This window comes from Ceratosolen solmsi, unplaced genomic scaffold (assembly GCF_000503995.2).
Source record: "Ceratosolen solmsi marchali unplaced genomic scaffold, CerSol_1.0 scaffold2, whole genome shotgun sequence".
NCBI lineage: Eukaryota > Metazoa > Arthropoda > Insecta > Hymenoptera > Agaonidae > Ceratosolen > Ceratosolen solmsi.
The window spans coordinates 3,215,596-3,242,989 of NW_011948422.1; the positions used below are offsets into that span (position 1 = coordinate 3,215,596).

At 27.5% G+C, this 27,394-nt stretch overlaps 6 protein-coding genes across 7 annotated transcripts; 3 read left to right on the forward strand and 3 right to left on the reverse strand.

Annotated features, from left to right (window-relative positions):
* The first annotated feature begins 1,291 nt into the window (after positions 1–1,291).
* LOC105362017 (putative sodium-coupled neutral amino acid transporter 9) lies at positions 1,292–8,672 on the forward strand. The gene is made up of 10 exons (XM_011499343.1): positions 1,292–1,608; positions 2,202–2,370; positions 2,956–3,104; positions 4,612–4,769; positions 6,514–6,678; positions 6,795–6,851; positions 6,972–7,145; positions 7,464–7,666; positions 8,048–8,152; positions 8,227–8,672. The coding sequence occupies exons 1-10, from the start codon at positions 1,442–1,444 to the stop codon at positions 8,638–8,640; spliced, it is 1,761 nt and encodes a 586-aa protein (XP_011497645.1). The 5' UTR covers positions 1,292–1,441; the 3' UTR covers positions 8,641–8,672.
* A 665-nt stretch (positions 8,673–9,337) lies between these two features.
* LOC105361809 (protein FAM173B) lies at positions 9,338–10,644 on the reverse strand. Its single transcript, XM_011499090.1, has 4 exons — positions 10,354–10,644; positions 9,861–10,033; positions 9,591–9,779; positions 9,338–9,516 (listed from the first exon to the last, which is right to left on the reverse strand). Exons 1-4 carry the CDS (start codon positions 10,433–10,435, stop codon positions 9,358–9,360), a joined length of 603 nt encoding a protein of 200 aa, XP_011497392.1. The 5' UTR covers positions 10,436–10,644; the 3' UTR covers positions 9,338–9,357.
* A 724-nt stretch (positions 10,645–11,368) lies between these two features.
* Positions 11,369–13,352, forward strand: LOC105361810 (arrestin domain-containing protein 3-like). The gene is made up of 5 exons (XM_011499091.1): positions 11,369–11,610; positions 12,066–12,188; positions 12,262–12,488; positions 12,626–12,805; positions 13,107–13,352. Exons 1-5 carry the CDS (start codon positions 11,499–11,501, stop codon positions 13,314–13,316), a joined length of 852 nt encoding a protein of 283 aa, XP_011497393.1. The 5' UTR covers positions 11,369–11,498; the 3' UTR covers positions 13,317–13,352.
* A 4,280-nt stretch (positions 13,353–17,632) lies between these two features.
* asf1 (histone chaperone asf1) lies at positions 17,633–20,527 on the reverse strand. Its single transcript, XM_011499092.1, has 3 exons — positions 20,332–20,527; positions 19,794–19,909; positions 17,633–18,545 (listed from the first exon to the last, which is right to left on the reverse strand). The coding sequence occupies exons 1-3, from the start codon at positions 20,438–20,440 to the stop codon at positions 18,171–18,173; spliced, it is 600 nt and encodes a 199-aa protein (XP_011497394.1). The 5' UTR covers positions 20,441–20,527; the 3' UTR covers positions 17,633–18,170.
* Positions 20,528–21,461: 934 nt separating this feature from the next.
* On the forward strand, positions 21,462–25,142 carry LOC105361813 (coiled-coil domain-containing protein 40). Of its 2 annotated transcripts, XM_011499094.1 has the most exons (9): positions 21,462–21,517; positions 21,629–21,866; positions 21,958–22,580; positions 22,779–23,022; positions 23,094–23,504; positions 23,581–24,099; positions 24,296–24,586; positions 24,669–24,827; positions 24,906–25,142. In XM_011499094.1, the coding sequence occupies exons 2-9, from the start codon at positions 21,735–21,737 to the stop codon at positions 25,131–25,133; spliced, it is 2,607 nt and encodes an 868-aa protein (XP_011497396.1). In that variant the 5' UTR covers positions 21,462–21,517; positions 21,629–21,734; the 3' UTR covers positions 25,134–25,142. The 2 variants fall into 2 exon arrangements, with proteins under 2 accessions (XP_011497396.1, XP_011497395.1); XM_011499093.1 differs by lacking the exon at positions 21,462–21,517 and having other exon boundaries at positions 21,561–21,866.
* A 92-nt stretch (positions 25,143–25,234) lies between these two features.
* Positions 25,235–27,373, reverse strand: TyrRS-m (Tyrosine--tRNA ligase, mitochondrial). The gene is made up of 3 exons (XM_011499096.1): positions 27,030–27,373; positions 25,958–26,856; positions 25,235–25,661 (listed from the first exon to the last, which is right to left on the reverse strand). The coding sequence occupies exons 1-3, from the start codon at positions 27,194–27,196 to the stop codon at positions 25,285–25,287; spliced, it is 1,443 nt and encodes a 480-aa protein (XP_011497398.1). The 5' UTR covers positions 27,197–27,373; the 3' UTR covers positions 25,235–25,284.
* Between the last annotated feature and the right edge of the window lie 21 nt (positions 27,374–27,394).

Below are 27,394 nucleotides of genomic sequence, written 5' to 3' on the forward strand. Positions count from 1 at the left end.
GCAAACGGAACAAATTTATGTACTAAAATTCAATGTATTTTAACAACCAATTAAAACAATATTCCAAAATTTTTTTTTGAGACGTTTAATTATAGATCCAAAGGGAATTGACACTTGGCTTACATGAAATAAAAAGCAAGAAAAAAGGAAGAAAAAGAAGAAAACAGATTAATCGCATTAATATGAAATAGCATAATAAAGCTTAATTTTCGGCTATGTAATTAATAGAATAACTTGTTCTCTTATAATCATGGACCATCAAAGTTTATGTGAAATTTCGTCGGCGTTGAGTGACTGAAATTTGAAGAAATAAATAATCTGTTTAAGTATAATTTCTTTAAATAAAAATCACTATCTTTGCAAGAATAATGCTCCGAAATATCGGATGTTAGTTAGATATGAAAAGGCGATAATAATTAAAAAATGATGGATGGAGTGTTATGAAAAATTACGTGAATTTAGATTAAATTATTGTTATTATATATCATCTTGGCACTATCACTAGTAAGATACAAAGTATTTCTGTTATTTACAAGGTGATTACGTTTGGATGTTATACGCATAGAAACGATAAGAAACATTTGAATTTCGTAGTGAAGGGAAAAAGCGCATATAGTTTTCTATACAGCACGTGGACTTCTCTTTTATCCTTACCGAAGGATAATAATTCATCAAAGGATTTTACTCTTTAGTATGGCCTTGGCAATTGATTTTTGTCGATTTTAATATTGCTATCCCTAAGCACGAATTAAGCCTTAAAGACAGACGCGAAAAACTAAATAAACAAGGATTTAGATAAGAATAATATAAATATTAGCGAAAAGTCTTTGCGTGAAAAGTAACATTTAATAACATCGGCCTCTCGCACGACCACACAATTGAGCCTCGAGCCTACGTAAATTCATCCACCGGACCCCTCTCCCACAGGTACGATAATTAATAATCCAATTGGATAATTTTTTTGACACGCAGCATCGAAGCAGCTAGTTAACAATTAAAAATTGTTCATCGTTAGACAATGATGATAAGTAGTGTGCGACAGTGTATAGGACGCGGTTGAAGTAAGATCTCTCTCTCTCTCTCTCTCTCTCTCTGTGTCTCTCTTTGTTGTGGTTAGCGTCGTTCCACTTGAAACGAATTTATCTATCGGCTCGGGGGCGCTCACGAATCGCAGGTGTCCCCTCCACCCTTCGCCGTTCGAGCGGCTCATCTCAAGCAAGTGCAATAGGAGAAAAGTGAAAGGAGAGGGGCGAACAGGGCCGGCCGTTAGCGACTCGCGATACACGGAGAGGCAGAAGCGCCTCGGCGGTCGGCCTAGTTGGAAAGTTGTAAAGTAGAGAATCGGTAGAGTCGTGGGGAGCTCTCGGAAATGTGCTCGACGCATCGGATGCGAGGGCCGGTGACCGTCGCGGGGCACCGGCACTGAGCCCCGTCCGAGCCCATGGCCGAGCGGGGCCTCGTCCACGGGAAACAGCCCGACACTGGCTCCGAGAGCACCGCGCTCCTCTCGTCGGGCTGCTCGAGTCGCGGGCATCAGTTCCTCGACTTTCACGGCTCGGGGACGAGCAACGTCGACGAGTCCAGTCGTGGCAGTGGCTCATCCTTCAGGTAATTCGACTCGAATGCTTGGTAATGCCGTACTTGCGGGACAATCATCCCATCCCTCCCCCACACTACTCGACTTGCATGCAATGGAAGCTTCGTAAGCTCGATCGAAGCTCGTGGGGCGTGCTTTTTCACTACGAGATCGCTGTTCGTCTTGCTATTGTAAAGTTTCATTCGATGTGCGATGTTATGCAATGCCCTGTGCCTAGGTACGTTCCAGGTTCCGATCCATTAATTACACTGGATCATTGGGGCAGATGATTTAAATGGCGCGCTTTCGCTACAGCCGATGCGATTGCTGGGGCTCGAGAAGTGACTCGTGACGTTTTCCATTTTCTTGCTAGCGTTTGCCAGCCCAGTCCATCCCTGCACCTTGGTCGGGTAGATTTTTCGGATAATCGAAACCCCGGTCAGTAATCCAAATGGACACGTAGAGCGCGTCAAAAGGGGGCCTCGTGCGTAATGGCTAGGTGCATAGACAGCGATAGGACATCCGCGGATTCGGTAATTCCGAGGGAATGGCCGTTGAACTTGGAAATTTGAAAATTTTTGTATCGACGTAATAAATAAGTCACCGTGAAATCACTTGATTTCAGATTCAGCAGCTTGACCGACGAAACGCAGGACTATGGTTCGATTTCCGTTTTACAAGCAAAAAGGCCAGCAGCATTGACGAGCAACAATCGCGTTTCCTCGTCGGCCAGAGCATCATTCTCGCCGAATCTCGAGTGCGAAAAGTTTTATGATATTCAGAATGCCGATTTGGTAATGTAGTTAAATATATTTCATATAGTAATTCTTAGTAATATAACTTTTTATTTAAAAAAAAAAAAAAAAAAAAAAAAAAAAAAAAAAAAAAAAAAGTTGCGCGTTGACACTCTGCGACGATATTTCATTTCACGATGTTTTGTCGTTTTGCTTTATGTCGACGAAAGAAACTTACAATTAATTACCTTCCAAATTACCTCTGACAATTTGCTGTTGCAATGTGCATTGATACGCGATGGCAAATTAAGCTATTCAGAATAACTATGAATGGGCAGGAGATTCATTTTTGAATTTTCATTATTGTCACGACATAATGTGTAAGCGCGTTTTAAACGACTCGATGAGTGGATCGATAAACAATAAGTACATTTATTCGTTAGGAAAATCGAGTGCCGTGCAAAGTTCGACAAAGTCATCGATTACAAAGTCTTTGTTTAAAAATATTTCTTTACTCGCGCTGATATTGTTTTTGTTTATCTTTATAACATTCTATCACTTTTCATTCATATAACATTACCTTTAATTATTTGAGCTGTAATAATTTTTTTTAGTAATTGAGAAAACATTCTTATTACAAAATAGCAATTTAAAGGCGATGTGTTTGATACGGATATTGGCATAGAAAAGAAGAAATTATTGCGAGAATTTTTTTCAAACTCTTTGTCAAATCAATTACTTATCAAAGATATCACGGAAGACATCAAACCAAAACAAAGTTCTCTAGTCACAATGTAAGTATAACGAATATCTGTTCTTTCTTTTTAAGCAATTAAAAATTTAATATTTACCCTTAATTTTGTGACTATCGTTAAATGCTTTATATATATATATATATAGTTTTTTTTTTTTTTTTTTTAAATACCATTTTAAAAGTCAACATTGTCAATTGATTATTACAAAATTCTTAATTTACCACTTATCAATTGAATATAATAATTATAAGACAAATTTTGGTAACATTTGCTGTTAAATCTCTATCATAATGAAATTTCCTGTATTTGTAAAATTAAAATTATTATGGGAATAATAATATCGTTCAAAAATATATTGAAAAAACAATATTATTTTTTTTTTTTTATTAATAATCGCAGTCCTTAAATATCTGTATAATTGAAAATTGATATAAAATAAATTGTTCAGAATTTTCTTATAAAATGCAAATGATGTCAAGAAAATCTTATCGTAATATGTAACTAAATTTTTTTAATAATCTTCTCATTATTAATCAGTACCATTTAAATATATCTTGAAAACATAAATTATTTCTTTTTATATACATTTTTTTTCTAACGCATATACCAAAAATTATTATTATTATTATAACTGATTATGCGAGCACTATCATTGGAAATTGCTATCAGCTTTTGTATAAAAATTGAAATTTAATAATTATTTAAATGAGCCGGAAATTGAAATGTATTATTATTAAAAATTTATTTGTTATTGTAATAATTAGAAAAACAATGTCTGTAACATGTTTGTATCGAGAGAAAATATTTTTATTTGTTCTTCAAATTTTCGTATCAATTCTTCGATTGTACATGAATTTGGATATTCTTAATGAGGTTAAATAGGTAATTTATAGTAGATTTTCCGACCGATGCAATGAGATTTGGAAATTCTTAAGGCTTAATATTATATGACGTTCATTAAAATTATAAACGACAGACAAATACTCCATGACACATAGTCGTTAGTCTTATCATGAAAGCAGCCGTTCGATTGGAAAGTGAAAATTGCCTGACCTTCATGATAATTTTTCCATAATATAAAATATTTGATTTTTTTAATTGTTTGACAAGGTAGTTAGTAGCTTGTATTTGTAATTCATATCAAAATTTATATTATTTATAGCTGTTTCATATATTGAGCAATAACTCTTTTATTCTAAATTTTATTTAAATTTTTATTACATGATTTCCGCAACGTAGATCCAACATAGATCAATTTCGTTTTCAAATCTATTTCACGCCGCTAAATTATTTTCTCTGATCAAATTTACTTTACTGCAAATATACTTTCCAAAATATTACGAAATTTTTTTTTGTTTTTTTGTTTTTTTGGTTTTATAATTTTTCTTTCCCTTTTCTTTGCATATGGCAGTAGATTTACCTATTATTCATATTTATTGTCTTATGAATTTAAATCTACGTAAATGACAATGGTCGTAAATATTCTCTACCTTCAATCAAGCTCAATATACAAACAATTTGAAAAAGCAATTAATAAAATTTTCAGTTTTTCCGTATGGAACACAATTTTGGGCTCTTCCATACTGACTATGCCATGGGGAATTTACATGGCTGGTTTTGTTCCTGCTATGCTCCTTATACTTGCCATGAGTGGTTTATGTCTCTTCACAGCCTATAAATTACTACAAGTACACAAATATTATGGTAAAACATTTGAATATAACGAAATAAAAAAGCTTATTAATTCATAAAAATACTTGTGCAGTTATGTGCAAATTATAATTATGGTAGATGTAATTTTATATATCATTTGATTAAGATAAAAAAATTATAATAATTCTAATTGTAATGATTGTTAATCCTTAATTGATATGACGTGTCCTAGGACGGGACCATTTTGCATTAAAATGTTTATGAAATTTTAATATAGTTTCTTATTTCTTTTTTTTTTTCAATAAAATTATTTTAAAAATAATATTAAGGTATCTAGAAGAAGCAAAAAAATATTATTCTTGATTATATAATGATGGAGCACTATCCGCGATAGTGATAAAGAATCTATGAGAAAAGTATTAGCTATTCACATAAACTATAATTTCTTTCAGTAAATTCAATTAGTTAAATAAGCGTGTTAAATATGTATTTAATTAAATAAATAAAAAAAAAAAAAAAAAAAAAAAAAAAAAAAAAAAAAAAACTAAGCTATTAAAATCGAAGAAAAACTAAGGATGATAAAACTTCGACTGATTTTATTAAAAATAAATGCACTAACTATAGTTAGAGCGATTTACTTGTATACACTTAAGATATGACGCAAACGCTTATCAGTTTTTGATTATATTTTCTAATCATTCAGGAGGTCTGTCTTTAAATTAAAATACAGGCCAAATATATATACATATATATACATATATATACATATATACATATATATATATATATATATATATATATATATATGCATGTGTGTGTGTAACTGTTATAGATATACGAAGCGAATAATTTTAACGGTTTGCGAAATTAGATGTTTATAAAACAAAAAGAGAGAAATCCGAACATTAGATATCTATAATAATTATTTTATAAAATACAAGTATTATAAAAATAAATACGAAAAAGACATTTTATCGATTATGGCTTTAATGTATAAGATAAATAATTATTTACTATAATCAGTGTATCATAGTTTTTTACTCTTACTACACAATCTGTCCTTGTCCGCTTAACCCACGCAACCGCACGTTACTAAAAGACTCCTAGTTTCATTAATTTTTGTCTTAACTATTATTAGAATTCTTAAAATATTAAGAATCTTTAAAAAAAATTGTTTAACAAATATTTTACCTTATTGTCAATAAATTTTAGCTCAACTTCCAAGTTACGTGCAAATTCATCAAATTATATTTCTCGATAAAATAATTAACAATTCACTTTATGAATAAAAATATGATAAACAATGTATGGAAGTATGCGCGTACGAGTGCTCAATCTATCGTTTATAACAAAATTATAATATTAATGGAAATAAGTGTGGCATAATGTTTTTTTTTTTTGTTAATTTCAAATTTTCATAAAAGTACGTATGTTGTTAACATTTTTGTTTGTTTTTTTTTTTTTAGAAAAAGCAGTAGAAAATATACGCAGAATCGAAAGATTAAATATTCTTATTCATATTTAAATATATATGCAGCAATTTTACGACATTTCTTCAAAATAATTGTATTTTTAACTTTATCATTTTTTCTTTACCGATAATTCATTGCAAATATGTTGTTTCATTATTTGATTATTCAATGTACTTTATGAAATATTAACAAATATTTGTCTCGAAAACCTAACTCTTACATTGAAGTATGTTAATATTGCTTTACAAAGATAAAAATTATACGTAAGAAAATTTTTGCTATAAATATTTTTGATCTTATGTTTACAATTTTTATTTGTCTAGGAGGAGTTGAAGGAATCGAAGTGACGGAACTTAGTAAAATTTTTCTGGGTTCGTGGGCCGAATACATGGCGAAAATTTTTAGTATGAGTGTACTTATGGGTGCTAATATCGCATACTGGATTTTAATGTCGAACTTCTTATATAATTCTGTTAATTTTTTTTACGGTAAGATAATTCTTAACATCATTTCCAATTCGATAGTCTCATAGAATACGTTTATTTTCTCAAAATTTCCTCAAATATTTATAATCATTTATATGTCGATTTTTCTTTCTTTATAGATATTATGACTGATATTCCTCTATCATCTGTAACTTCCAACAAAACAAGTGAAAGTAGTAAGTAAATCGTTAATTCAAATATTTTATGTTAAAAATTAAAATGATATATATATATATATATATATATATATACACATACATATATATTTCTTTCTTTTTCCTTTCTTTTTTCTACAGTACTTTGCCCTAAAAGAGATATTTTAAATACGACGATAAACTATGAGATTTCGTATGATAATTTAGGACCAATCTGGGATTTATACAAAACAGTGCCGATATTCTTAGCTTTATTAGTATTTCCTGTTTTGAATTTTAATACTACGACTTTCTTTACGAAATTCAATTCTCTTGGTAAGCTCAGTTAAGAAGCAGTAATTTTATCTCGAAAAAGAATGTATGAAATTAAATTTCGTAATTACATCTTTTCCTTAGTAAATATTCTGTATCAAAATAATTATTGTCGAATTTTGTCTTAAGAGGAAAACTTTCAAAGCCTCATTATAATGATTTATTGATTAAAAAATTGTAAAATATGTTTATTTATGATACATTTTATTTTACAAGAAAGTAAATTAAAAGTCAACTTATTTGTGGCAACGCAACTCGTATTGCCATTCCATGAAATTTCAATAACCATGTATATAATTTTTTCATCTATTTGCAATACAGGTACAATTGCCATTATATATCTAGTTTTATTCGTACTTATAAAATCAGCGTCATGGGGCATTAACATGGATAAAGCCGCTTGGGATGATATTTGGATTCTGCGCCCGACATTTCCAGTTTTATCTGGAATGCTATCTTTATCGTTTTTTATCCATAATATAATAATAACAATCATGCAAAGTAATCGTAATCAACATAAAAATGTAAGTATTAAATATATTCAATATTATACTAACATAAATATTTAACAGCAAATAAAACCTCGATTAATTATTTACAATGTTTTTTAAAAATATTTACTGTGTTTTATCTTATTGTCATTTTTTTGTTTCAATGATAAAGTTGAATAATATGTATTAAAAATTATTATTTTTATTTTTATAATTAATTATACTGACATAATCTTGCTTATTAAATTAAATTTAAAAAAAAAGAAAAGAAAAAAAAAAAAAAAGTACTTCTTATATGTATTTTTTTATTTATTTATTTTTTTTCTTAAAATTAAAAAAAAAATTAATTTCTTTTTATACTCAATATTAATATATCTTATAAAATTTGTTTGTTTGTTTTATTGGTTTTTGCAGGGACGAGATTTGACTATAGCTTATGTTTTAGTAACAATTACTTATATAATTGTTGGAATTGCATTTTACGTTTGTTTCCCGCTCATGAAAATTTGTATCGAAGATGTAAGTTAATTTATACCAGTACAAGTATAAATACGAAAACAAATCGATTGAACATCTGTTTAATATTTTTTTAGAATCTATTAAACAATTTTCAAAAAACTGATGGACTCACCGTTGGGGCACGAATTGTTCTTTTATTTCAACTATTTACCGTTTATCCTCTACTAGCTTATATGTTAAGGATTCAACTGCTCTCTTCTTTATTCAAGACAATTAAATGCCGCCGAAGTCTTACATTACTAATTAATTTTATTATTGTCGCAATTTGTATTCTTTTTGCGGTGTTTTTGCCGCATATAGGAACGATTATAAGGTACACTGGTGCGATCAGTGGACTTGTTTATGTATTTACACTACCACCTTTGTTACATTTGATGATCTCATATAGGCAAGGGACGATTACTATGCTTAAAGTTCTTTGTTATATTTGTATTCCAATCATTGGACTCTTAAATCTTATAAGTCAGTTTTTTATGCAAACAATTTAAGTAAAGTACTTATTTTTTAAAAATAAATTTATAAAAACTGCTAAAGCGGAATATCCAAGTGGCATTTTTAAAATGCAAATATCACAATTATAATGTTTAAAAATTTACAATTAATTGATATAGTATAATCTGTATAAAGTTACCTTATTATTTAAATTATTGTTATATAATAAAGTTTATGTGTAATTGAGTATAGTATATATATATATATTTATAATAACAATCATGTGCAATTTGTTTGTTAAGAAACATGATTTAGCATAATATATTTTTTATAATGCTCTTACAAAATACGTGATACAATTTATACTTGCTATATTAAAATTTATTATATTATATTACTAATAAGTGAAATACTCTTGATAGTTTTAATGTTTAATATTTTTGTTTTTTACCAATCTTGTTTTTCCGCATGCTTGTAAATTTCTGAATATTACGATAATAAAATACGGTTTATTATTAATTAGTTTATAGTATGGTGAGCTTAATAATTGGACAAATAGGACTATCCATTTTTGTTATTAAATATTTTATATCACATACAAAAGTTATATTTTCATATTAAAGTATTATTTATTATAATTATAATTATATTTTTATAAAATAAAAATTTCATTCACGAAGTAATACACGATTTGTTTATTAATATTCAAATTAAAAAGTATTTACAATAAATTTGTAAGATGACAGTTATGTATGTCAATAGAAAAAGTTATCTTACAGATTATTCATTAAGGGCGTTTTGTATACCCAAACTGTATCCAGTCCTTCGCCAATTGTTGAAATTGGTTTGTAATTTTGAAGTGGAAATCGACAAACTATAATCGAACAATTTGGTTTCAATTCCGACTGAAATTTTGCTATTAAATCTTCTATCTATAGGAGATATAAAGATAACGATTATATTTATCAAATTATTTATAAGCTATTAATCTATAAAATTCAAATACCATCTCCGTGACCACAAATATAACTATATTATCATACTTTTCTAAATTATATTTCCATAAATTTTTCCTAAGAAATAACGTCTTTGATGAAACACCATGATTAATAGCAGATAATTTAGAAAAATATACCAGCCACGGATTAAGTTCTATCCCATCAGCTTGAAATCCAGCTTTTGCTGCAGCTATGACCTTGAACATATATTTATTGTCTTGAGTACTGAACTCATTTGGCTGAGTAATACGTAATAACGAGATAAATTAAATACTTACGATCCTTCCATCTCCGCTACCTACGTCTAAAACTGATCCCGAACGTCCCTTTAAGGCAAGGATAATATTTTTTATTTGATCTGTGGTTGACGGGACGTATGGCAAACATATTTTTCTAAATGCTGGGGTAATAAATGGGATGGTAATAACAGAAATTGCTAATCCAATTCCACCTATAACGAGAATTATAATATTAAATAACATTATAAAGGCATTAAATATAATTCAAAATTTATAATTTATTTATAATTTTTTGTCACAAGTTTATCGATCAAATGATAAAATTAAAAAGTGATATATCACACATAAAATGTTACGAATCCATAAGTCTTAAGTAAATGTACAATTAATCAAACAATTAATTGTTTGATCATTGCCATTTAATAGAACATGATTAAATTTTAGAGAAAAAAATTAATAAAAAGGAGATGATAGGAAAACCACTAAGCAAAACAAAACGAGACAAAAAATTACTCGTTTAATGTAAACAAACCTGTAAGAGTAGCCAGAGCAATACCAAATTTTGATGATTTTTTTTTAACTTCCGCATTTACCGGCGTAACATTAGCCTCCATGTCAAATATTTGCAAATTACCATTAGGTCTTCTCTCGCTTATCTCTGTCTCAAGAGAATACTTACTCCGTTCACAAAAGAATGTAAATGCATGTGCGATGAGAATCGAATATTCAAACGATGGAGCACGTCACTTCAACTTTTCCTAATAATACCAGCAGACAATCTCCATTATTAATATTGACAAATGCGCCATTACATCGTTTCCATGAAAATATTTATATTATTGATAAAAAGTCGTTCTTGAGAAGGAGCCTTAAGGTTATTTAGAGATTTGGGACATAAACGAAGATAAAAGATCGAACGAAGGATCTCGGTTGGCCTGTATCGACGATTGTTTAGTTAATTTTAGATTTCGATGCGGGTGAGAAGGACGCGAGAGAAAGTTGTTAAGGGCCGTTTTGAAATTATTTACATTTGATGGTTCGATTTACTAAAAGGATAAAGGTATTAATGTGTCCCCCAGTGATCGGGGAAAAATGCGAATTTTCTCGTCATGGCTCAGCAAGGAAAATGAACTTGAGTGTTCCAGTCTGTGTTCAGATTTATACGAGATGTACTTGAAGATTCTTTAGCTGCATCTAAAGAAAGCATAAATAAGTAGAATGGATAGTCGCCGTTAAAACTTTTTTGTAATTAAATGTAACATTTAAAAGCTGATAATAATTATTTATATTAATGGCATCCATCTATAGCTTTTTATAAATATATCTACAGCTCTGAATTTTTTATCTCATATCTTATTTATTTACACTGTCTTGTTGATAATCTTCTCTATTAATTTCTTAATTGGCAAAGTTGAGATCCACTTTACGTGGAATAACGTGTTTAAAAAGTCGTGAAAACTGTCTTCCAGGTATATTTTATAATATTCAAGTGTACTGATCCATAATAATACACAAGCGCGCGCACTTAAAAAAAAAATAATAATAAAAAAAAAAAAAAAATACACACAGGCACACGTACACACGCACACAATCGCGTGCTTAGAAATTTTGCATTTCTGTAAAATACAATATATTAATATTTTGCGAAATTCATTGTAAATATTAGTTAATTGTACTATGGATAACATTAGTGAATTTGACATTAAACTAGAAAAAGATATCTATTATGCAGGCGAAATTATTCATGGTCATGTAATCTTGCATACAACTGAGAACTTCAAGTTACGATGTACGTAAACTCTTATCTTTCTTTGTAAACAGGATACTTAATATATTCAAAGTTCTTTATTTCTATTTCTTACTACTGTATGTTTTATACTGAATGCGAATGAAGCTAATACGTACATTAAGCATGTTTAATCATTATAATTATATTATTTTATTTTATTATATTATATTATCGTTAACATTGTGCATAAAATTATTTATTTCTAAGCTTTTGTAAATCTATTAGTGTAATGTCAAGTTATAAGCATGAAATTATAACTATCTTATCAAGGAAACTTGTTAAAACTTTATTTAAACGATAAATAAATTTAAGTTTCATTTTAATTTTAGCGTTATTTATTTATTTCCTCCTTATTTATTAGAAAATTATTACAAGGTAGATATGAAATTATGTGGCAAGATTAAAATTTCTTATATATCTGAATAAATTTAAATGAAATATCTTGATTTTTATAGCAATGAGATTGTCATTGCGAGGTCAAGTTCATGCCGAATGGAAAATTTTAGTTAGCGGCGACAGGAGAAATGTAAAGGATGATCAATATTTTGTTGACGAGCGTATCGTAGTGTGGGGTCATGGTAATTTAAATAAACACAATTTAACGGATTATTTGATTACTCAACTCAATGTTAAACGGGCAATTAATTTTAGATTCATCCGAAGGCCCTATTCCAATTTTACCACGTGGGAAACACCAATTCCCATTTACATTTAATTTACCGGAGAGTGCTTTGCCATGTAGCTTCGAATCTCGCACTGGTTATGTGCGTTATTATGTAAAAGCAACGGTCGACAGACCTTATGCGAGTCCTCCGCAAGGACTAAAGTACTTTACATTAATCGGACCTCATATTGACTGCATGGACGAGCAGTATTTGGTAATAATTCTCAAATTCAGTAAACTTTTGTACAAGTAAATGATTATAAGTAATTGATGGATTGCAAATATAATTCGACATTTATCTTAAAAAGAAATAGCACTGCAATTATCCTGAAAAATGTTTAATTATTACAGAAACCTATGATAGGAACCGAAGTACGCACATCTTGTTGCTTCTGCTGTAGAAGAAATCCTGTTGAATTGAGCGCTCAGTTAGAAAGAAGCGCATATGTTTGTGGTGAAAGTATAAAGTTGAGGGCTGCTATTGACAACAAAGGAATCGAGAAAGCCTGGCTACATATTAAATTAACTCAAGTATTTATTATTATGTTGTAAATATTAATTAAGAGCATTTTCATTATAAATTTACTGTACAGGTAATTGTTAAATATAATTTAAATATATATATATATATATATTATTAATGTATTGTTAAATATAAATTAAATTAATTATAATATGGTTAATAAATTTGAAAAGATATTAAATCTATTAAACTTATCGATATATAAAATCAATGAAGGATTAATTGAAGTATTAGCAATGAAAATGTCTTACTACTAAATTTTATTAATATTTCACATTTACATATAATCTTTTCATTTATTGTTCTTAGTATGTTGAATTTTTTATCGATCGAGGTGTTCTTGGTACGAGTAAAGAGCTCCAAAAAGTTGTTATGGAGTATAAAGGTGAACCAGTTCCACCGGGAACTGCAATTAAGTGGGATTCATCTAAGAAAATGATTCTCCCTGTTTGTCCTCCAACTTTAGTTGGTGTGTGTCGTTTAATACAAATTTATTATGTCTTAAAGGTAAGTCTGTAATGATCTTGTATTCGTTTAGACTATTGGTATTGAAAATTTTTAACGTAATTATTTTAGGTGAGTGTGCAATTAGAAAAATCCGGTGAAGATATGCAGATGCATTTCCCTATTACAGTGGCAACGGTTCCTTTTAGAATACCAAATCTTACTCACCAACCACAGATTAAATATGGTTGGTATTGTCAATATTAATTCGTTTCTATTCAAAACTAAACATCGATAGTTCATTCATAATGTTTAATGTCTCTCATATAATGTTAATTTTATAGAAACTGCAATGGAACATGTCGAAGGTGGATGCTACATTGGTCCTGAATTTCTCTTAGGACAAGTTTATGATGGAACTGATCATGTGACATCTCAAGTCCCATTGGTTCTTTATAGACCAGTTTATGTTTGCCTAGCCGGTGAAAAAAAAGCTCAAAATCGTTAGAAACCAAATATTTACTATTATTTACTATTAAAGCATATTATAGACTTTACTAAAGATTTTTCTTTTTTCATTGTTTATAATTATCGTTTATTAATTGATTTTTTTTTTAACAGCAAGAAAGGATATGTACATTATATATATATATATATATATATATTTAAATCTGGTTAAATTCATTATTGATCTTGGATAACAATATATTTGCATCCATCAATATACGATACAATGACCAAAAAAAACGAGAAAATTACGACAGGTATAATGTTATTTACAACAATTAAGAAGTATAGTTAGTCAAAATATATAATCACAGTAAAGTTTCATGTATTTATTTATTAAGATGATAAAAGTAGTTGTATGAGAAAAGTAATAATTTTTATAATTTCGAGCTTTTTATTTATAAAAAATGGTATCAATAGATACGTAATAACTAACAAAGAACTTGTGATGATATTTGAAAATTTAAATACGTAATTTTTTAATAAATAATTATAAATTATATAGCACCGGTTACATTTGTTAAAACAAATTTAGATTTCTGAGGTAATAGTTGAAAAAGCATTTTAGAACCAATTTATTGAATATTCAAATTAAAATATTAATTGATTAGTGACACTTTTGTAATGATACATATTCTATATATATATATATATATATATATATATATATATATATGTATATATACTTTACTTAAAATAAATAATAAATTGATGTTTATTACGTGTCATTGTTTTATTAATAAGATATTAGCATTAAATGATATTAAATAAAATATCTGAGTATGCTTTATGAAATTTCTTAAGCTGTGTTTAAAAAATACGTAAATTTAATATAATATTGTACTTAATAAAATATTAAGCAAGTTTTATCCTTGCAATGAAGAATTATAATGAAGTCGTAGGGATAAGTAATTTAATTAAACATTAATATTTGAATAACGATATGTACCTGTATTGATTAAACTTCGTTAGTCACAACGTGGTTACATTAATATAAAGTGGCATCAACATTTTTTAAACAATATAATTTAGACAAGAGCTTTGTTAATAATAAATAAATAATATTGATTAAAAAATTTCATGTCAGTGGCAATTTTATAATAATGTATTATGTACAAAAAAATATAAATCCTATCGGAATAAAGTAAGCTTATATATATATACATATATATATATATATATATGCGGATGTGTCGGAAATTATTTCGAAATGCATGAATTTCTAAATATTTGATAATACGATCATTTATGGCTTACTAGCCTATGTGTGTGTATATATATATATATATATATATATATATATATATACATATAAATAACTAAATAAATATATATAATGAGAGAAATGTATGTATTTTAAGTATTTTGAAGTAATTTAAGAAAAAAAACTGTTTTTGAAATACTCTCGTACCGAACATTAGTATTTTAGATTAAAACCATTGTATAGACTTGATATTTTCATTGGCATTATATTTGTAATGATACTTACAAAAACAGAAGTTATAATAACAATATGAGAACATTTGTCGCACCTGTACCATAAGAATAGTAGCAACAGTAAACGAACAAGTTCTTATGAAATAAATTTTATTTTCTAAAACAATAATTATTACAAATAAATTAAAAGTTTAAGTTTTTATAAAAATTGTAGAAGTTTGTGTTAATCTACGTAATGATGAATTAAAACTTTGATGATTCACACTTTTCTAACAATAACGAAGCTTTGATAATTCTTGGATAATTTCTAAATTATTTTAAAATATTTTTAAACATAAAAATTGTAATTATAATGAAGTATATAATTGAATGATTACTTACACATGAATTAAATATATTTTTTGAATATACTGAATACCTGTTTTTATTAAATAATATTTATCGTAGTACAGAGATATTGGTTTCTCTGTTCCGAGGATATCAATATGTACACATGTAAATTAAAAAATAATTGTAATCCTTGTGTATTTGTATTTTTTTATCGTCGTTTACAATATAATAGATTAAAAATTAAAAAAAAAAAAAACAATAGCATGAAAAACGAATACTTGTTCATTGGTCTTCCCAATAGTTAAAAATATAGTGCCAATAGGAAAAATAAATGGATGTTTATTTTGCAAACTGTTTTATTTGTGCTTTTGCAGTTAAATGAAAAATATAACAATAGTATATTATTAAATCAGAATTTGCGATAAAATGTGTGTGGAAGTGCCTCTAGAAGCATGAATAGTTAATTAATGAAAGTTACTGTACATATTTCGAGTACTAAACGAGGCAACTAAAAAGAAAACTATGTTAAAAAGGCTTAAAAATATATATGTAATCTCGAATAAAATTCTAATATACGTGGATACATAAACATTTTAGCAATAATATTGATTTTTATAAAAACAGTATTTGAAAATAAAGTTTTTAGTGTCTATATAGATGCAATATATAAGGTCCCTAGTCAATTACAGAGGCATTTAGTAGTAATGTCGAGTCATTAAACAGGTAGAAATGGTACAGGTGTAAGTTAAAAAATCCCAAGCACAAAATGCATTTAGCAAGACAAGCATAGAAAGAAAGAATCCATGAAGCCTATGGAAAATAAAGAATTTTCTGAATTATCATGCAGACTTTATATATATATATATATATATAGACTGTACAAGTGCTTATATTATGTGAAATTATTGAAAGGTGAACAAATTTTGAAAATTTAATAGATGTTTGAATGTAAGAAAGTTTTTGAATTTTAATTAGACAAAATGTGAATGTACAATTGATAAAAGGGAAAATTTCAAATAATTAACCATTTCTCCAATAAAAAGCTTAATGTAACTGAAAACAATTACTAACGGTGTTTAATTAAAAGTATTGTAAATGAATTCGATAAAAATTTCGTTAACTGATTGGGTACTTCTTTCACACTATACTATAATTTTGACAATGTGTTATAATTAATAACGTATAAGGATTTTTTAATGATTACGCTATAACGTGAAATACAAAAATGCACACTAAACGTGGAATATAAATAAAACGTTTCACTAATTAGGTAGAAATTAAAATTTTAATATTAAATTGTAAAAATTAATTTTTTCTTATACCTTTGATTTATATTAATTTCTAGTTCATAATTATAAAATAATGCATCAACCGTAATGTTTAAAAATGCTAAAAAGCTTATTCCAATTATCAGGGTCGAAAATTGTGTAACAATGCCTGTTATATAAAACATTTTACGAAAGAATTAGATTTTTAAATATATCACATAAAACCTTACTATTAAAAATCAGTTAATTATATTTAATATAATTAGTCAAGTTGAAAATGTGTACTTAATATATAAACAGTTATGTGTGTGTGTGTGTGTGTGTGCGCGCGCGTGTGTATAATTGTATGCATACATCATATGTATAAATAGCTGGAAGAAATTAAATTATATGCAATGCAAGTTTAACTGTTAATCAAGAAAAATCGTTATAATGTTGTTATCGCCATTGCTACCTGTATGCCTTTCGTTACCTTTGTATTATTAAAAGTGCGTGTATAATAAATGTTTATACATGGAAAAATTACTGATTGAATATTGAATTACTTATTTATTATGAAACTAATATCATTAGATTATATTTTCAGTTCGAAAATTTGTGACCAAAGTAACTTATATTCTAAAAGGGAAAACAAAATAAAAAGTCATGTCTTATATAAGTAGAAAACAATGTTATTTTTAATATGTATATATATACATGAACCATTCGAGCAATAATTCTATCTCTTATCTTTTACGCTTTGATAATCATTGAATTAATAAATCTTGAAATTTCAAATAATTGCATCTCGCGAAAGAACATCCAAAATTTATACAATTTAGTAGTTTTACTACATAAATATAACGTCAGGTGTTACATGATATTTAAATTTAAATTATGAGAGAAAAAAAATCCAATAAAATTACACTTAATATTAGGCAGTACTGAGTACAAAATGTAGAAAAAAAAAGGTTCTTTTTATTTAAATTACTTCTCCATTGGGATATTATAACTTTATATTGAAACAACTAAATGAAACATTTGCATATTACACACCTAAATAGAAATAATGTCTGAGATTATTTAAAATTAATTAAATATTGATTATCATTATCGAAGTTTTAAAGTATATAACCCTTTTTTCTAACTCAGTTCCAATTAACTTAAAGACTTGATAGTCGAGTCATTTGTACACATGGAATTCATAAATAAAACGCAAAATAATTATGAAGTAGGAAAAGCAGCAGCAATAATCAATTAGCAAATATCATAATTTTAACTTTGAATTAAATCCATGTTTGCCGCTACTAAGGTGTTGTTCTTTGTTCATTTACAAAATATAGCACATATTGATTTAAAAATTTTGCGATTGTTTAAAACGAGAACGAAAATATTAAACATAAAAGATTTACATCACTTCCATACTATTTTGTGTATTTTCCGTAAAACTCAGTGAAGTTGAAGGAACATCTTGTGTTGTTTCTTCCACTGCATTCTGTGCATTCATACCTTCAGCCATAGTATTCGTTGGGGAGCTCGAACTGTCATCCCAATTTATCTTAAATCTAGTAACACGTGGTTTGTCAGCCAAAATGTTCCTTTGTACTTTATCAAATTGAGGTTGTGGAGGTGGATTTTCCCTTAATTCAGGATCGGTATACTCATTGTTTATAAAATATCCCACCCTCACAAATTCTTGACTACGATAAGAACAAGTTAATAAGACTACTGTAACACCTAAAGCATCGTTCACAGGAATTCTACTTGTATCTGGTGGATCTGCCTGAAATGTTCAAATTAATAATAAATTATTTCAAATACGTTGTAATATGTATTTTTAGATAAAATTAAATATATTATTAAGAATTTGCTTTGGCCCGTTTTAAACTCGTATTCTACAATTAGAATTATTTGTACACATAATTAAGTAATATTCACTTTAGTGATTTTACATAATACTAACTTAACAAGAAATAAGTTATAAAAATAAGGAATCACTATAGAATAAAATTTTTTTAAATACTTTCAAAGGATTCCATGATTAAAAATCTTTTATTCAAATATTTAATAAACAATTCATAAATCATATTTATTTATTTTCACTTTACAAAAACTGAGTATTGAAAAGGTAAAAGAGGCATCAAAATTATTTTAATTACATTTTTTAATTACAATGTTAATTTTAATTATGATGGAATATTATATATTAAATTAAATTGCTTCAATAATTCATGAATATTATTTGTATCTCTGATTAAAAAAATCTGGAAATTTACTTTCATTTTGGCTATATGGAATTAAATATAGTAGATAAAATTGCTAAATTATAGTTATTGGTATAAATATATTTGAACGAGTATGATTTTACAATGAGGTAAAGAAGAAGTATTATCCAAAAGTACAATTTTTAATGAAAATATAATGTATGAGGTCTTACTTTAATTATTTGTAATAAATTATTTTATAATATTCTATGAAATGTCATTTGTATTGAATGTATCTAGTTTTTAAGGTTAAATATTTGAAAATTAGCTATATTTAAAAAAAATTATATAATATTAAAATATTTTTCCAATTAGGCAAGAAATTATATATCGATAAATAGATCATTGATAAAATAATTTATTTATACATAATGAATTTTCATTACGTATCATTATAATTATAGTTCATTATTATTTTTTAAAATAATTATGTTAATTATAAAAATTATATACTTTGTAAAACAATTGGAACAACGATTATTAATAATACAATTCAAATCAATGGTAATATAATTATAAATAGCTTCCAATTTTTTAATAAACAATTTTGATGAATTATTGTCTATCGTTTTATTAATTGGTAGCAATATAATTGATAGAATAATAATAATAATAATAATATACTATTTTTACATTTAGTTTTAAGTGGGTAACTAATATTAATTTACTAAATTCGATATTAAGGTATATTATTAATATAGTTACTATAAGTACTATTAATTTTTGTTACGAGGTTACTGTGACTGTTATAAACAATATGGTCTTACTTGAAATACAAACATGTGTCTTCCTTCGGGTATTGGTCCAACGTAGATTGTGTCAAGAACTTGGTCGAACTCTTCTGATTCGGCACAACCTACATAAATCATTTTCCATTCCAAATCTGTAAAAATATAGAATCGATGAATTTAATAATATTAAAAAAAAAAAATTCAATAACAATATATTTTGTAAATATTAAGGTTAAGTAAATAGTAATGGTAATAGTAATAGTAAAAGTGAAAGTAAAAGCAAAAGCATAAAATGAACCTTGTGCTCCTTCTGCACTGGTAACACATAGATTATTCAATTTATAAAAAACTTTTGATAAGGCTACTTTTGTCCGTTTTACCACCTACTAATACCTACCTACAATTTATGTACTTTTCTTTCTCAGTACACTAATTGCAGGATTTATGTAAAATAAAACGATGCCGTTGCAATTAGCATCTTTCGCTAAATGCAGCTACACAGCTACGAATCATTATAATTATTTATGATATTACAACAGCATAAACATTGCCGATTATATACATTTAGTCTAACCTTCTTTGAGCTCCTCGATGCATTCGAAAGTAATTTCAAATTGTATAGGATTGAAAAATGGTGATGGATTATCGAGTACAGCAACATTTGCCACCTGTACTTTAGCCATTGTTAGATTTTTTTTTCTCTCCAATAAACAACACTCAGAGAATAATTCGGATTTCAATTTTTCATAAAAAAAAAAAAAAAAAAAAAAAAAAAAAAAAAAGAAACAATACACAACTTGTGAACGGCGATGAATACCTCACGCGAAGCTGAATCGGAGGCAGCTCCGACAAATTCTCGAAGACGCTAGAAATTCTCGAGCGTACCTTTCCTCGTCAGGTTGATCGTTTTCCGTATAAATGAAAAACAAAGACAATAAGCACTAAAAAGCGCGCGGGAGTAACTGAAGTTTGTATATGTAAGAATAAGCTTTGGCGGCAAATGAACTGAAAATCGGAGCTTCCGGGATTTTACAAAAATGATTTTCATGAAAAATTTGGTCCAATCTTCACAATATTCTAATACTTGACCAATAGGAGTCTGAATTTCATTGACTTTTGCCGCGCTTTTCATCCGCTGTGAACTCGTCACTAGGCAATCCTGTGACTTAGAAGATTAAAAAAAATTATTAAAAGGTTTAGTACCAATCAAAAAAAAAAAAAAAAAAAAAAAAAAAAAAAAAAAAAATAAATACGTAAAATTAAGTAAATATAAATAAATAAGTAAAATCAAAGGTCGTTGGTTGTACGTTGAATAAATAATTCTTTCTACTTTAAAATTTTGTCCCTTATTTTGAGTAACACGACATTTTAAACATCCAACCGAAGCTCATAATAATTATAAAATAATATCTGTTTAATGCAATATATTTTTTTATTCTAGATTAAATAAGCTTATTATAATTATTTTATAATTTATATGAGCAAGTGTTGTGAAACTAAGAAATAGCAATACCTCGTATCTAATCGTATGCGAATATTTTGAAAAACCACTGTTAAACTATAAAATTTTTATTTGACTTTTGAATTAAAATTAAAATTCCTATAAAATCTTAATGATTTAGCGCACTAACAGTATCAAATTGTACATTGCAAACACGATTATATCTTTATTATATCTTAAGCATAATATTCACCTTAATAGCATTTAGTATTCAAATCACCATGGTTACTAAAACCTAATGGAAGATTGATCAAATTTTGTAATTATTGCATATTTTTTATCTCATCCATATTAAAACAAATTTTATATTAATTATATCAATAATACCATTGATATATTATTGTAATACCTTTGTTTTTGTTATGGATAGTGAGAAAATAGAGGAGCTAGAATTAAATGACACGCACGATGCATTTCAACAACAATCATCCTTACTTTTTCCTGAAAGTACTTCAGTGCCACCTAAGCAGCAATGGATGAGCGATTCAGATAAAGATGATTTTAAAATATTAGATCCTGACGATCCATTAATGAAAAGATTTCAAGATGCTCTCAAGTTACATCTTCTGCGTACCGACGACAAGCTTTCCAATGAAATCTGCGAACTTGTGAGAACTTAATTTGATTGATACAGAAGTAAATCTAATTAAAAAATGGAAAATAATAAATCACATTTTATAAATTACATTGTTTTATTAGGAAGCGGCTATTAAAGATGACAATAAGATTCGAGAAGACGAAGGTATTATTTTATTCGATATACAACAAGAGGCTGCTCAACAAAACGCAGCTATCGAAAATTACAAACATATGTTAGCTGAAATTATTAATTTAAGAGGAGATACCGAAGAGCATTTAAAAACAGTCAAAGAAGTAAATAAAAAACTAAACAGAGAATTGGAAACTAAAAAGTCAAAAGAAAAAAATCTTTTGCAAAGTATCGAGAGCCTTGATATACTTCAGGAACAATTTTTTAAGTGGGAAAGTGAATTAGCTGGAAGTGTAACGATTTCTCAAAGAATATCAGAAAAAGATGCTATTGTAGAGCGCGAGCTTCTTTATCAAAAGCAACAAAAAGATTATGTTCTGTATAAATTGGAGGATGAAATTTGGAAGCTGCAGATTGAAATAAGGGATCTTGACGAACAGTTTCAGATAAAAGATGAAGAGAAAATTAATTTGAGTCAGACAATAGCTGATGCGAATGCCGATCTCGAAGGATTAGAAAAGGAGCATAAAACTTTGTACGGTGCATGGAACAATGTTCTAAATCTTATTAGTCAAAGAGATAAAATTAGCGAAGAAATTATTTCAGAGCAAAGGTTTGTTAACTAATTTAACATTTTCCATTTTACATCAATTAGATTGTAAGAAAAGAAACATTTTCGAAATATATTTTAATATAATATCACATTGCATATTTCACAAATTTTATTTAACATGATAATTATCTTTAACTTTTATTTATAAGAGTTGGTATTGTAATATTAACAATTTAACTATATTTTCATGAATTTCAGACAAATTCGGGAGTCCTTACAAAGCTTACAAACTCAGACAGAAAAAATAAAAAAAGATTCCATGAAAGAAATGGAAAATAATGAATATCTTACATCGTTACAATTAAAAATGAATGATGAAATGAAGAGTATAAAAATATCACATGGTCTCGATAAAGAAAAATTTTTAAATTTAGAATCGGATTTTGTTAAAACATCTAAATATATGAATCAGAATGAAAAAGAATGTGCCCTTGTGACAACCGTGCGTACAACAATAATAATTGTAATTAAAAATAGAATACTTTGATTTTATATATTATAGAAATATTTTAGGAATACAAATCAATTCTCAACAAAGAAAATTTCTTAAATAAAGAAATTATGAAATCTTACAATCAAAAGCATAAATTGGAAGATGATATTTTACTTAAATTGGATGATAAATCGTGTCATGATAATACAGTCCGATATATAAATAAATTATTGCACGAAGCTAAGGATTTTAATATTGTGAATGAATTAAATTTAGCACGACTTGAAAATTCATATGGTAAATATCTTCTTGAATCGGAAAAACTTAATTCTCTTATGGAAAACAGCAAGTTTGACTTGGATGCTGTAATGCAGAAGAATTTAGAAAAAGAAAAAGAAATCAATAAATTACAAAATGAGATAAAAAATTATGATTTACTATTTAAGCAAAAGGAAAGAAAACTTGCAGCTTCAAATAAAAAAATGGAAGAGGTAATTTTTTAATATATTACTACAAGAGTAACAATGCTATGTAATATTGAAAATATTCAATGTGACATTAATCTAGATATCATCGGTGGATGGTAAAGAAGCAAATCCTTTAGATCTTAAAATTGCAGCTATGGAAAAGCTTCTTAATGAAATAGAAGGGAAAATGAAAAAAGCACAACAATTTTGGCTTCGTCAGCAAGGTTACATGTTCACTTTAAGCGAGCAAAGGGATTTACAAATGAAAGAGTTTAGTACTGTTAGTAAAGACGTAATACTAATGGAACAAAAGAACATAAAGCTCGAAAATGAATTGGAAAAACAGCAAAAAGAAGACGTTAGTATTAATAGATCAATTAGTGCACTGCAGTATAAATTATTGCAAATTAATCTCAGGCTTGCTTCGCAAAAAGAATTGAAAATTGAACTCGAGGATAAGAATACAGCAGCCAAAAATGAATACATTAATTCATTAAAAGATGCTGAAATGGAATTGATCAAATTACAAACTGACATTAAACAATTAAATAATGATAAAGGTACACTTAAGGACGAATTAAAATCTGCTCAGCGTGAAAGTCTGTCTTGGGAAAAAAAGGTATAGAGTAAAAAGGCTAAATAGTTAAAAAAAGTATTTTTTTTAACATGTCCCTTTTATTTTTTTATTTTTGTTTTATCGTGAACTGAAAGTATTATTCAAAAAATCAATTACTGTACAAACATGCTACCGTGTCATAGTAATTTGTTTAATTCGTTCGAGCTACTATTTTTATTCAATTACTTGGCTTTTCAAGGTACAATTGGTAAATGAAATAAATAAATCTTGCAAAGAGAAAAGGAGTACGGGCAGCGACATAGCTATGATGAAAAGTGAAATACATAAGATGGAAATACGTTTTTCTTACCTTCAAAAAACCCAAGAGAAGTTAATTCAAAATATGGAATTCTGTGTATCTAAAAGGGAAAATATTATGGATGAGGCGATAGCGAGAGAAAAAAGAAATCCAAAAAATCAACACAATCAAAGAATAGTACTTAGAAAAAGATTAGAAGATCAAAAAATTAAAATCAAACAAATAACAAAAGTAATTTTATTTTATAAGTTTAGTTTTAAGTTTTCTCTTAGATAAGAAATAGTTTTATTTTGTATAATTAATTCCATTTTAGGAAATAAAACAAATGGAAAATAAAATTAGTAGCCTGGAAGCTGAACAAAAGAAGTTATTGGATTATTTGAACGAGGGTCAGAAATTATTGAGACAAAACGAGGACATTATACCTGACATAGAAAAACAAATTATGGAAGCCGAGTTGATAAAACACCATGTATATATTGCATTTGATACAATAGATATTATTGGCTTTTTAAATGTTATTATTTCAATTATAATATTATTATTTCAGAATTTGGAAGTGCTGGTGAGAAAACAACGTAAAGTAAATATGCTCAGGGATTTGAAAAATGGTCAATATAAATTACTTATTAAAAACGAAACACTTTTAAACGAAGAATGGCAAAATCAACAAAGCCTGAATAATCAGTTAAAGGACATTATGCAACAAACGGAACATGATTTTCCCTTATTACAGAATGAAACACGAAAAATTTTATTAACTTTACAATCATCGTAAAATATACAAACGAATAACTAATATAAAATAAATTAACAGAAATTAACATTGATTAAATATGTGTTATTTATAATGGGTAAATTTTAATATCAAATAGTATATAATTTTATAAAATACTTTCATTTAATTGCAAATTGTAAATAATTTTATATTACACCAAATTTGCATCTTTCTTTAACTCCATCCATTGTACTATATGATAAGTTTTTTTTCCAGTCCTTAGAAGTGTTATATTATTTGGTAATATATATTTATCAGGATGAATGATCTCATTAACATCCGTAACTTTTTCATAATTTATATAAAATCCACCAGCATTAATTATTCTGGCGGCGTCACTTTCATTTTTGAAACACTTTGCCTTCATAGCAAGATCAAAAACACTCATATTTTCATCAGGAATTAAATGAGTAATTTGGGTATTTTCAAAAACACACAACAATTGTTCTGTAGTCATTGACGATAATGATTCGATGGATGAATCATATAAGAGAAGGGAGGCATTTTTGGCTGCTGATAATCCTTCTTCTGTAAAGTAAAAGTAATATTTAATTATCCGTTTAATATTAAATAAATATATATTTGTTGGTTATTATTCGAACGGTTTTAATTATTTTTACTACAAATTTGTAGGAAAGCTTTTAATTATTACTTATAACTGTTCCATCGTGATTTTATCTGTAGATTGTTATTATAAAATATATTGAAATTCTTGAATGATTGAAAAATATAATGACTAGAAGTTTTATTAATTTTAATATTAACCCATTAAATCTAATACCGAATGATTGTTAATACCGCAATGGAGAAATTAAAATCATTACCTCCGTGTACCAATGTCGTGACATGTTCCGCTAATATATGTTGCGCTTTTCTTTGCTCTGGATGTGTCCTGTGTTCTTGAATTATTTGATCAATTTGTGGGAGAGGTAAGAAGGTAAAGAGTTTTAGATAAGCCTCAACGTCAGAATCATTGGTTCTTATGAAAAACTGATATAACTGAAAACTTGACGATTTACGCGATGACAGCCAAACAGCATTTTTAAGTGATTTTCCAAACTTCTTTCCACCTTCTCCAGTTATTAAAGGCAACGTGAAGCCAAAGACATTTTTTTTCGTTACTCTAGAGATTAATTCGTGTCCAGCTGAAATGTTTCCTAACTGATCGCTCCCACCAATTTGAAATTGGCATTTATATTTTTGAAATAAATACAACCAGTCGTAAGCTTGAAAAATTTGATAGGTAAATTCTGTAAAACTCATTCCAGTTTCTGATTTGAGCCGACCTTGGACAGAAGTTTTGTTTAACATTGTCCCCATTCTGAACTGCTGTCCAATATTCTTGACAAATTCGATAACAGTAGTCTTGTTGTACCAATCATTGTTATTTTCTATTTTTATGGGTGCAAGGGGAAATTTATAATCTTTCCAAAAATATCTTTCATGATTATCAAAGATTTCCATAATTGTCTTCTTAATAGATTTAATATTTTCATTTACTGTGTATTCTTCCATGGCCATTCGTTCGTATTCACGATGACTTGGATCACCTATTAATCCAGTTGCACCACCTAGTACAATAATAACGCGATGTCCTCCTCTTTGCCAATGCAATAAATTTATTAAAATTAATAAATTTCCAACGTGAAGGCTACTAGCTGTTGGATCGAATCCTGCATAAACACACTGTGGCGAACAATTCAAAATCTTGGTAACATCATTCCTATAATAATAATAAAGTATTAATCCCACTAGGCACATAATTTTTATCATATTTTTCTCAACTGTCTAAGCAAGTATAATATCTATATATCTTAATATTTATAAGGATGGAAGCACTGATTAAATGTACCGATCATCCCTTTAAATTACAAATGAAAAACATCGAGTACTTACGCACTTGTATCTGGAAAAATTTCATCAAACATTCCTCTCTCATGCAATTTTAATATATTTCTAAATTTATTCTTAGTTTCGGAAGAGTAAAGTCTATTGACATTTTTTTCTCGAAATAATATTTTGCGGTGATAACGGTATAACCTCAAAATATTAACACCATGCATCTTATCAAGATTTATGAGAAACAAAAACTTGTTGATTAGTAAAACTTTTATCTATTGATTAACATTCGTGAATAACTTGTAGCCTGTTGTAGTTGAGATTTTAAATTATTGGCTCTTTCATTGTTAACAAGCTCTGCAAAAAATTCAAATAGAATATCAATCGGCCTTTTGTTTCGTGCGCATGCGAGTTGCGCGTAA